Source organism: Neolamprologus brichardi, chromosome 15 (assembly GCF_056152115.1).
Source record: "Neolamprologus brichardi isolate AB-2024 chromosome 15, ASM5615211v1, whole genome shotgun sequence".
In the NCBI taxonomy this organism is placed as follows: Eukaryota; Metazoa; Chordata; class Actinopteri; order Cichliformes; family Cichlidae; genus Neolamprologus; species Neolamprologus brichardi.
Genome location: NC_142118.1, coordinates 32,138,629 through 32,150,678, shown reverse-complemented (window position 1 = coordinate 32,150,678; position 12,050 = coordinate 32,138,629). Strand labels below are relative to the sequence as shown.

Here is a 12,050-nt window from a genome sequence, read left to right as displayed (position 1 = left end):
ATTTTTTACATTTGATTTGATTTATTAACCACATTTTTATTATTAATTGACGAAACTCTACAAACACAAAAAACCGAGTGAGTAATATGATCATATCACAACTTAATCAACTTTAGACCAACATGTGAGCAGATCTCTCAGCTGGGGCACATGACTGAGATGCAAACAAGAAAACACTTTTCATTGCCCTTGTTCTCCTCCTTTTTAAACGCCTGACATGCGTACAGGCACGTCTGCCTGACATAACTATCACAGAGAGGCCTTTACATTTAAAGTTTAATACACACTTTTTGGTATTTATAATGCAAATAGAAAAACTAATAAGAGAACTAAGCGTTGATAGTTCAAATGAAAAACACACACGGCCTTCAAAATAAAAGCCTGCAGTCAACCCTTCTCTATCCTTAACCTAAACCTTGTTTATATACAGCCATAAACACGGGTGAAGTATGCTACAAACGGTGTAAATACAGCGGGGAAAATCACCTTGTTAACTGATGTACAGCGAGCACACTCCACGCGGTCCTTCCTCCTCCTCTTCCTCCTCAGCGATAAAGTGGGCGGGCATGTGCGAGCATGTGCTCTTCTTCATTGGAGTACAGCACGGAGCTGTCTTGTATCTGGGCGTTGAAACCTGCCCCCGTTCATAAAGCCCGGGCTTCCATTTAACATTCACTGAGTCAGAGCGAACGCGCAGTTGAGCACGTCGACCCTCGCTAGGATCTCTACGTCTCTTATCTTCCGTCGGTGAGTTAGTAGGAGCCTTTTAAACGTCACTTCAGCGGTCGCAGCTGTTTTAATAAGACGCAGTTCCTGTTCTTAACTCTAACCGGCTCTTCTGGACGCTTATAAATTTGAAACGTAGCAGCCGCATAATGGAAATAATATTAGGCTGAACTTGACTTGATCCAAATGCATTACAAAACATGTGTTGGTTGTTACTACAGTATTATAGTCACGACACAAAGCAGATGTGGCTTTGGTGTATATAGGGAAATGTTTTTGTAATATTGCTGACTGAATTTAAATGCATCGTTGCCAAACAGGTAACTAAAACCATCCAAGTAACCATTAGGCCTGATTTGTGTTTAAAGAGCAGAAACACTGGAACGTTTTATTATTATGAAGTATGTTTGTAAACCAAAACAGCCCGCATAATAGTTGCTATCTTGGCCGATACCCTAATTAAGACCACCCAAACCCCACCCTACAAATAACTCTGAAAGAAAAACTGCAGTACTGTATGTTCGTTTTATTTAATGCATTGTACACGTTTAAATTCAGCCTTTAAACATGGCAGGTTAGACATCATGCATAATTTCATTGTGTCATGGTTCCCTAGTGTTTACAGAAGCTTTAGAAGCATTCATGTCTCCAGCTGACACTCTACAGTGTATATACTCTGCCTGACTGTTTCTATTTGCAGTAGAGCTATATTTTTTACAGCACCCAAAAAACAGTTTTTCACACTTTTGCATCATTACTGTGGCAACCTATTCAACCTTGGTGAACAGTGTGTGCACATTATGTGCTGTTCTTCTGTCCTCGCATGCAGAAATGGCACTGAGCTCCATAAAGTCCTTCACCCTAGAGCTGGATGGTCCCGCTGATGCGGCGTTCACTGGAGGGGAGGTGGTGTCTGGCCAGGTGGTCCTGGAGCTGCGCAGGGCCACCAGAGTACACTCCATGAAGGTGCTGGGACGAGGAGTAGCCACAGCACACTGGCTGGAAAACCGTGGCATGAACTCCGTCTATAATGACTACACCTCTAAAGTCACCTATTTCAGGAAGAGACAGCATCTGATCAGAGGTTAGTATTAAAGATTGCAGATGATATTACTGGAGTATGGAGTAATTAGTATTCTGTTTGTACAGTGGTTAATGTTCACTCTGACTGTAAAATATCCCCAGGTGAATTTCCACAGTCTTTTTTTTCAAGGTTCTGTTGAGACACAAACACACTATTAGGCTCACACATAATGCAAAAGTTGCAAGTGAGAAGTAAATTGTTTGCCATTCTTCTTTATATTTAACAAAATAAACAAATGAGTGAGCAAATGAGTTAATTTTTGATGCACTCGATGCAGTGACAGTAGTGGTGAACACACAAACTATTAACTGCGACTGCTGGAAAGGGCAGGACAACACTTTGAAAGACACTTGTATTATTTGTGTTGAACCTGATGCCATCCTCATACTCTTTTTCTACTTCTTCTGTCCCATAATGTAGCTTTGTAGTCTTATTGTCAATAAAGTTTCTGCAGTTTGCGGCTCTGTTGCTAAATATAAACGTAACAACTGTATTTCAGTGTATGTTGCACCTGGTGGATGAAAAGTGTTCTCTCTGCGCCGAATAATGTGGTGTTAAACTGCTGATCTGCTGTTTGTGTGCCAGCTGGTCAACACTGTGTCTTGTAGTCGATGCAGTTTGCAAACTGGAGCCACCTGGGCCAAATGTGTTGCGTGGAAACCTGCATGAGCGACCAGATATATCTGCCAGATAGCATAATCTTTGACATTAAACACAAACCCATTAGTGTAGAGTCCAAACATATGCAGTTGGTTCACTGGGTATGAAGTTGTACTGGACGTGGTACTGTAACGTGTTGAATTCTCTGAGCATGGACACCATCGAGAAACAGAGAGCACAGGCCATCGTAGCGGTGTAAATAAACAGAGTGGTTAATGTTTCATAGGATGCTGTGTTTGACTCCATATTTTGGGCAGATAAGTAGATGCCAGTAGTTTTAGATTCCAGCGGCTGCAGTGCAGTTGAATTGAAATTGCAATTCCAGACAGTGCATCATTATCTGCTGCAACAGTTGCACCTTCTGCTCTGTGGTTAAAGGTGCACTTAGCATGATTTTTACATTCATATTAATTATACAGCCTACATTTAATCCTAAATCATATATATCACTGTCTACTTTAGACCTGATGCCTTTCCTTACACAACGCAAAAGAGATTTGTTGTTACCACTACACTATGGAGGCACCTCAGTCATATATGTCACTAAAAGAACAACAAAATAAAAGGTTTCCAATTGAACTCATTGTAGTTTTCCTCATCTCATTCATCAATTTTGGAAGAACACTTTTTATTTTATTATTGATTTATTTACAATTAGCCAAACAGGAGAGTTATCTGTGGTTATTTCATCATGTTGAACTTCTAAATCCCACCATACTTATACATAAAATGAAGTGTGCTATCTAAAGCAATATAACTGTCAAATCCTCACAAAACTATGTGATTTCACATTAGTTTAGATTTTTGGTCCTAATGATCATTGAGGCAAATTCCAATTTTAGGCAGTGAAGCCTAAAAAACTGTTTAGTGTGAATAGGGTGTAGAGCCATAGAACCTGTGTATAAAAGACTGACCTGTTGGTACAGCTTTAGCTTTGCTAATAGCCACAGAAAAGAAAAAAAAAGTCTCATAAATGTTGTCACACAAATGCAGTTTTATTTTGTTTTTTAAAACTTTATTGCACGAGTTGTACGTGTATATTTTGCACTGTTGTGGGTTGTACAGAATAATGTTACACTGGCACAGACGCTGGGAGGTTTGTCCTGTAAATGACATTTGCAGGACCTCTCCAGGAAATAGCAGCGCTAATTATTTTTGCACAGCCTTAACCTTCTGATATGTGTCCTACATCTTCCCAAGAACAAAATCCTATTTCCTTTTCTAGATTTTATACATTTATTTATTTATATCTGGTGACTTTAGAACAGGAGTAAATATACATTTAAACATGTGGGATGTTGTATGTGGTCTGGGCAGGAAAAAAAAGGAGGAGGTAGAAGACAGGAGAAAGGAAGGAAGGAAGTGGGGACGTGTGGGGTGGAGGGGGGCTGTTTTTAACAAATGCAGCCTACATCACTATGGCAACAAGGACACCAAGCCACGGCTCTCCTTGGCGCCGCCCTCTTTACCGTGCTGTCAGCTGCTGCTGTTTCCCATTCTTTTTGCAGTGTTTTTTTTAAGGCTCATTGTTCTCCAGTTGTCTGTGAATTAACGCAGAACTTTACGTGACGCTGATATTTGCTGTGTCGTAATTTAGTTCGTGTATTTGTTTAGTGAGCAGCTCCACACACAGAGGAGCCCCTTAGCTCCCCCTCCTAGAGTAATCATACAGAGTCATCTGCACAGTGGGGTGATCTATCAGGCACGTGCAGAAAGCCACATGGCCTTCTGCATTAACGCATGGAGCACTTTACAGCCGGCTTTGCTCCTGCTTACCAGCAGATGGCGTGCTGGCTTTGCTTTTACTCCAAATCGGAACTCCTTGCATGCAACTTGTTTGCTACAAGTTAAATTTGGGCTTGAGCTGATCGGTAAGTGGCAGTAGAGAGCTGACTCTTCGTCCCGGGAACAAAGACGTAAACAAGTTTGTTTTTCACAGAGCAGACCTGATTTTTGTCTGAGGACTTCTGGACTGAATGAAGAGAACCTGCAAAAGTGGCGGATTAAAACCCCCACTTCTGCGCACAGATCACTCTGTTCGGACATTTTTGGAGCCGAATGTTAAATTTAAAGAAGTCTCTATTGATGACATATTTAAACTGTAGCAGAGCTTTTCTTTGCGTTTCATCTATGACCTTTCTTTAATAACTGCTGCTTGTGTTTGAATTGCAATAGTATGTTAAAAGAGACAGGGGAGAAGTGGAGTGAACAGCTTCGGTACCGACTGAAACTACCCTGAGCCTTCCAGGGTCTCTCCCAGACCGAGGCATACCCAGTAAGCCTGTTTTCTTCTAAGAACCTGTAACCATCAATCATCCCCAGGCCCCGTTTTCCCCTCTACCGCCTCCACACCCAGCCTGCGTGTTTGTTATGCTTCCTTCAGGCTTAGTTTGGAGATGTGGACGTTTTTGTGTGTGTGTGCCTGTGTGTGGGAGAATTGCTGCACCTTAACAGCCCGACAAAATGGAAAGTAATGCCGGGACTTTTTGCTTGATAAGCAGGCCAGATGAGCGGCTGTTGTTTTCAGTTTCATTTTCATCATGATTACAGTCTCATGTTAATTCTGACATCATTTAGTAGGCCCTGCTGTGAGCACGTATCCCTATGGTTTCATACCTGTTGCGTCCTCCTGGAGCAGGAGGTCAACTTGTAAACACGCAGAAAAAGAAAAGAGGTCAAATTAGACCAACAACAACCCCCTAAAACACGGACGCACCACTTGTTTCTCTTTTGCATTTGAAGTGGGGTTAGCCTGCTGTTTATCAGATGTGCTGTTTGAATCCTGGGAACTTCAAGTTCTGTCCACGTTTTTGAAACCTGATAGGTTTTCTTGTTTACGTTGACGGAGTAAAGAAGCTGTCTCGACTATGTCTTATTTACAACAACAGCAGTCTGAAGGGTCAGCGCCGAGGAGGAGTTCCTGAAGGCAGCATCGCCCAGCCTTCAAACCCTCTCCTGAGGCCTTACATAATGATCCATAGACTCCGCCCACTTTCTCAGCCTGCAAAAAGGCTGCCGTCCGAAAGTGAACATCATATCGAGCTTTCAAGCACACGAGAGTAGGCGGCAGCAACCTGGAGAGCCACTCTCAGCACCCTTTAAACACACTGCGAAGGAACATTAAAGGAATCTCTCACTTCTTTTCGTTTGAGAACAGAGAGGAGTCGCAAAACCTGCAAAAATGATTTTCGACAAGCTGAAAAAGTTTGACATAGTCTTCGACTCTCCGGAGGTGGACTGTCCTCCTGTGTACAGCAGTGGGGATGTTGTGTCCGGGCGGGTGGTGCTGGAGCTGTCCGGGGAGAGTCGGGTAGACTCCCTGAAGCTTCACGCTGAGGGTTTTGCAAAAGTGCACTGGACCGAGTCCCGATCGGCGGGCTCCAGCACCGCGTACACCCAGAACTACGGCGACGAAGTGGAGTACCTGAACCGCAGAGAGGTGCTGCTGCAGGCAGGTCAGTCCAGTAAGTCTGTCAACTCAAGCAGCCAAAGTGTCCTCTCTGTGATCGAGCGGTCTAGACAACTGTGAAAACAGCTTATCTGTGTGGGGACAGATTGTCTGCAGACTTAAAATAGTGTGTTTCAGGATGTTTGCGTGAGATGGTGACTGGGATGAGTTCTGTGGCTGTGCAGAAGTCTGATAAAGTCTAACCGCCCCCACTTCTGTAGTTAACCTTAGATCGGAGACTTTGCATTGGTTACGAATGATTTATAAACTTGTTAACTAGAACAGCAACTCGGGTAAACGCTGGCAATGAAAAAGAAACCCATTCAGGTTCATTTCTTTTACTTCCTTGAAGAAGAATACGTGAGCATGTACATAAAGAACATAGAGCAGCAGCTGCTTCCTCACCCCCAAAACGTCTGTGGGGAAAAATAAAAGAAGTAAGACTGGCTTTTCCAAATTGAAAGCAAATCCAGACTTGTTTTTCCCTCTCTTGTGCATGCTGACTTAGCCTCAGGTTTCTGGCTTCATTCATTTGGACACGGAGCTGTTTTTGGTTTAAAGTACAGGCAGGAAATGGGCAGCCAAGGGCTTTGTCGATTTTTCTGTTGTTTTCCTGCCGAGTTTAGCCTCTATGCTCGGCTGCATGTTGTGTGAAAACCTGCAGCCAGCAATGAGAAAACACATCATGCAGCACATATCAGCTGAATCTGCTTTGGGGGATTTTGCTGATGGGCACGAGAAAGGCTTTCTTGTTGCAGCCTACTTGACCCGTGAAGTTGACACGTTGTTGGTGTTGTTTAAATGAAATCGGAGTATTCATCTAACAAAGGTTCACCAAAACCAAAACAACTGTCCCCGGATTTGTGCTGCAAGAGTGAAGAGAACCCAGGAGAGTTGAGACGGGCTGTGTGATATCGCTCGAGGAAAACATGTTCTCAGTCAGCACAATAGAGAAGGAACCGCCCCTCTGAGCAAGCAAAGCAACCATGTGATTGCAGAGAAACACAGGCTTACGGGACTGTTCCTATGAAACAAGCGTTATTCATGTAGAATACTTTTGTGGCTGTTGTGATGCATAGTTTTGGTATTTGCTTCCAAATAAATAAGCTTTCAGGTAATCAGAGCGCATTCTACTGTCAAGTTGAGGTTTATTTCCACAGTCAAGCAAAGCTGATGCAGGTTATATGAAGTATACATTATACATACCATTAAATCATCAAATAAAACAAAGTCTGTGCTACCTGATCGTCTGCGCTGTAAAATTTCCTCCTACCACAGAGCGAGTCTCTGCGCCTCTGTTATAGAAATTGTTTTGGGAAATTAACAAAAAATGAAACAACAGGTGACTGACTTTGAAATTTTTTCCCCCTCTTTCTTTCAGATAACGGTGAAGTGACAGTCCTACCTGCTGGCAAACACGAGTTTCCATTCAGCTTCCAGCTGCCAGAAGAAACTCTGGTCACCTCCTTCGAGGGAAAACATGGCAGCATCCGTTACTGGGTCAAAGTTAAGCTACACAGGCCGTGGGCCACAGTCAGGAAAATCAAGAAGGAATTTACAGTCATCGAGCCCATCGACATTAACACACCAGCCTTACTGGTAAGTGCCTCAGACTTCACATTTCATCGCTGGGATTTATTTATTTATGCATTTTGAGGGTTTTATGGAATTTGCTCACTGGTTTTTATAATCTCCAGGCACCACAGGCGGGTACGAAGGATAAAATGGCGCGGGCGTGGTACCGCAGCTTTGGGCAGGTGTCGGTAACTGCAAAGATTGACCGCAAAGGCTACACACCAGGTACGCACATTCTGCTTTTCCCATGTGCTCAAACTTTTGTAGTGTCTCATCTTTCTAAGCGTGCTTTTTCTCTCTCCACAGGCGAGGTGATACCGGTCTTTGCCGAGTTCGACAACTCTACCTCCAGATCTGTTGTCCCCAAAGCTTTTATCATTCAGACGCAGACGTTCATCGCCCGCGGCACCATGAAGCAGAAGCGCTCCGTCGTGGCCACGCTTTGCGGTGACATCGTCGGTGCCAAACGTCGGGAAACCTGGCACGGCCGCGCCATCAAAATCCCACCTGTAGGTCCGTCCATCCTGCAGTGCCGCATCATCAAAGTGGAGTACATGCTGAAGGTAAGCTGCCGGCCTAACATTGGCGCTGCTGCAGTTCTGAGTCTGCAGTCAGTCCAGGTAGCATTATAAGCTCTCTTTCCTCCCGTCAGGTTTGTGTTGATGTACCCGGAACGTCCAAGCTGTGTCTCGAGCTGCCTCTGGTCATAGGCACCATACCCCTCCATCCCTTCGGCAGCCGGACATCCAGCGTCAGCAGCCAGTACAGCGTCAACCTGGAGTGGCTGCGCATGGCCATCCCTGAGCAGCCAGAGCGTAAGTGTCCCGTTAAGCTTTATGGGACGAAAAGGAAAAACTCCCCACATGGCAAACAAGTTTTTCTTTCTTTTTGCCAGTATTATATTTAGAGCACGCCACTCTAAAGCCAAAATACTGCATGAGTCAGATGTACAAACAAAGGTTTTGGTTCCACAGAAACTCATGTTGGATCAGATCAGTGTTTGTTACTGCCAAAGGCGCTTAATGTTACGTGGGCTTTCAAAATGAAGTCATGAGTCAGCAGCTCGATGTTTGGACCTGTGCTGTTCCGTCGCGTCACGCGAGTGGACTCATCCTGCCTGTGTTTTTTCCCTGCAGCTCCTCCGGATTATAGCTCTGTGGTGACCGAGGAGGAGGCCGAGCAGCGCCACAACGCCGTGGCCTCGCAACAGGCTGAAGACCTGAGCGGGATCCTGGAGCGACCCCTAATGGCTTTTGTGCAAGAGTTTCGCTTCAGACCTCCTCCAGTGTACAGCGAGGTGAGTCACCATTGGCTGGAAGCGACTCCTGTTGTTTACTGCGATTGATTGGCACATATAAAAGCTTATATATATATATATATATATATATATATAAGGCCTTTTATTCCCTGCTTACCAAAACCTCGAGATCTCAGCTGTGTTGTGTAACAATAGCTAAATGGAAACAAATCTGTGGGTGTAAGCAGAGTGTAGGTTGAGCATAATTGAAGAGTGTTTTATTCAAAAACTGGATTATCTGCTTGTCCAACCTTCATCTGATGCATTTTGTTTTTCTTTTCTTTCCTGCAGATTGACCCCAACCCTCAGCCCATCAACATGAGACCTCGCTGCATGACATGTTGAACCAAGAGCCCTGCCTGAGCTTCAAGCAGCCTCATTAACGAAACAAATCAAGAGATTTGTCTTCTCCCGGATTATGTCTCTCTGATTAATAGCACTTGCTAACAGATTGACTGGAGCGCCAGGAGACGGAGCTCACAGGAACTGGATGTTAGTGGAGGAGGTGCCACTTTGTTTCCAGTCCAGTAAAGTGGATGCTTTCCTGTTCTGGCTGAAAGGAAAGCAACTTCTCTGCTTTGGTTCCTGTCCCTCCCAAGTGACTTTTGGCTCCCTGCGTGGTGAGCTACAAATACCTCCCAATCAACGACTCCCTAACGTGAAGATATCTATATATTTTTTTGTGTTTTCAAGGAATTTGGGACATTTTGGGAAGGGTTGAGATCACTTGATATTCACCAGGCGGAAAGTTGGAACTGAACCTGGCATTCAGATGTCTGAAAAAGGCGCTCTTGATAAGATGGCCGACTGTCATCTTTGAGTGGCGTAAAGAGAGAAGTGCAATTATTTCCCTCAGTTTCCAACTTTCCCTATGCCTGAGATTTTTAAAACACACATCACTATGCATTGTGTGCCTACGGGGATTTCTGTTACTCGAACGCATACTGTATCTGTAGGTGTGACGGTGGAGCAGAAAAGTCAGAAAAGAAGATGTAGACGTATTTTATGCATGCAGGTAACAATATGTAAAAGGGAAAAAAATAAGTGTGCCTTAATTATCTGCAGTTGAAGTTTGCATGAGAGTTTCAGGGAGCTGTTCTCTCGGACAGAGCTGGATAGAGCTGAATGTATCCTGCAAGAACTTAGAACAAAAAAGAAGCAGTCAGCATGTATGTAGATGTATTCCAAGAGCCTTGTTGTGTTAACACAAGGCTCAAGGCACTGAAGTGTTAGATAGCTGTGGTGTTATAATGCAGTGGTAATAAAATAGGGGGTTCCAGTTTGCTTATAAAACTGCACAAGGCTCATAGATTAGCTCTCCCAGCTGCTAAACAAAAGGACAGGAGGAGTGGAGACCTCCAAGCTGTGTGGACTGAATCTTTCGGTGGGAGCCAGATGCCTCGGTGCTGTGGGTAAAGCCTTTAGGTGGAGATGCCACTGAAACATAGGGACAAAGAACATTCCAAAAAAAAAAACCTTCTCAAGGATTATGTTTCTCCTCAACTTCCAAAAAAAAAGGAGTTTCAGAAGTCTTCAGGTTCAGCTGTGTGACTTCAAAGGCTGAAGTCGACGAATGTATTATTTTTTTTTATACAAGTGCAATTGTTGATTCACAGTATTGCCCAAATTTTTGTAATTGTTTTTTCTAATAAACAATTTTTGAACAGATGTTTGTCTTCAGTGTTTCCTTGACTGGTACGTGTGCTAGGACACCCGCTTTTTTTCTTCTTTTTTCTTTTTTCTTTTAAAGGAAAATAATAGAGAGTCTCTGTTTAGCAATGTTGCGTGCCAGTGAATTGGAAAAGCATCTCCAACACCATGAGTCAAAGCTATATTACTGCCAAGGGCAGGGTTCAGTGGAGAAACAAGCTAGGCTCAGTGATTCAAGTTGATAATTACAGACTGAAGTTCAGCCAGTGACATTTATTCTATTGCGCACTTACGCAATCGAACTTTTCTCGGTGCCTTTGGAGCTCCACAAAATAAAAATGGACTCACACCACACTGCGGATTTCACTTTGTAATTTGTTTACAAATAATTAGCTCTTGCTTTATTTTTTTTGGTTTGCTTTTTCCACCACATAAACATGTAACGCATTGGAGCGAACGAGCGTAGCTATAATCATGGCTAAAAGCCAAATCAGAGGAAATTCTCAAGGGTTTCTTCTGCAAACAGCAATTAAGGACAGAGGGACGTCAGATGGGTGTGGATGCAGGATAACAGTGTGGCTGAAAAGCTTCACACTTTTCAAATGAGTAGAATTAAAGTAAAACCATTTTCTAATCAGGAGTTTACCAAAACGTCAGACCAAACCTTACAAGTGGATGCAAAGATTAGGTTCAGCACTAATCCTAATGAAAAAGCAGAAGATGAAGCAGTAGTTTAAACAAAAATACCCCTCTCGTGTTGCCCTGCTCCACATGCTCAAAGTCCAGACAGGCAGGATACGTGACAGCAGCAATATTAATATAGTTGTGTGCACAGACAACACTTGTTCTGTTTGAGCGAGCTTGTGTACACAGATATGTTTTGCTTTGACACCTGTCTTTAATTATATTTCACTCACTTAAATAAGAGTTAAGGCTGTAAGCATAACATGTATTTCAGCTCTCCCAATACATCACCACACATGTTTGAAGGCCTAGAGTTAATCCAGAGACCAAGTTTACTTTGTGCTGGCAAAAAAAGAAGAACGATGAAAAGAAGATGCACTGGCCACATACATCTTCTAGCTGTAAATGAAATAAGTTACTAGCAGAAGTCTTGTAATACACACCACTGAATATAAACAGGGTGTTTCTGAAATGTTGTGAATTTAACTGTTTAACCTTTTCCAGCATGAGGAAACTTAAACCTCATTCTTGTAAACAGATAAATTCAGCCATGTTTTCACTTTAATCTCAATGGACTTATTCAGAAATGGCTTTTAAAATATGAATCCACGGAGAATGTAAAGCAGAACAGAAGAGAAACACAGTTTAAATTAAAAGTTAGAATGACCTTTTGTATTTGAGGTTGAAATGATTTGAAGCATGTGACATGCAGATGTCTTCCTGATGTTCTGCGGTGACCTCTTGGTGATCCCGCGTGTTTTTTTAAACAAACTCTTCCACACAGAAAACAGAAGTGTCGTCCGCTGTTTTCCTGAAATCGTGGATAGCGTGATTCTTTCAGGCGAGTCAATGTTCTCTCGATGAGTCACTAAAAGTATTTCCAGCTCCTGCTGTATCAAACCAGCTCATCTGGTTCAGCGTGTGCC

At 43.2% G+C, this 12,050-nt stretch overlaps 1 protein-coding gene across 3 annotated transcripts; it reads left to right on the top strand.

Moving 5' to 3' along the window:
- Positions 1–672: 672 nt before the first annotated feature.
- arrdc2 (arrestin domain containing 2) lies at positions 673–10,456 on the top strand. 3 transcript variants are annotated; one of them, XM_006808358.3, is made up of 8 exons: positions 673–747; positions 1,556–1,810; positions 7,300–7,517; positions 7,616–7,718; positions 7,800–8,056; positions 8,146–8,308; positions 8,630–8,790; positions 9,082–10,456. In XM_006808358.3, the coding sequence occupies exons 2-8, from the start codon at positions 1,558–1,560 to the stop codon at positions 9,133–9,135; spliced, it is 1,209 nt and encodes a 402-aa protein (XP_006808421.1). In that variant the 5' UTR covers positions 673–747; positions 1,556–1,557; the 3' UTR covers positions 9,136–10,456. The 3 variants fall into 3 exon arrangements, with proteins under 3 accessions (XP_006808421.1, XP_035771501.1, XP_006808420.1); XM_035915608.2 differs by lacking the exons at positions 673–747; positions 1,556–1,810 and adding an exon at positions 4,863–5,934; XM_006808357.3 differs by lacking the exons at positions 673–747; positions 1,556–1,810 and adding an exon at positions 5,035–5,925.
- Positions 10,457–12,050: the final 1,594 nt, after the last annotated feature.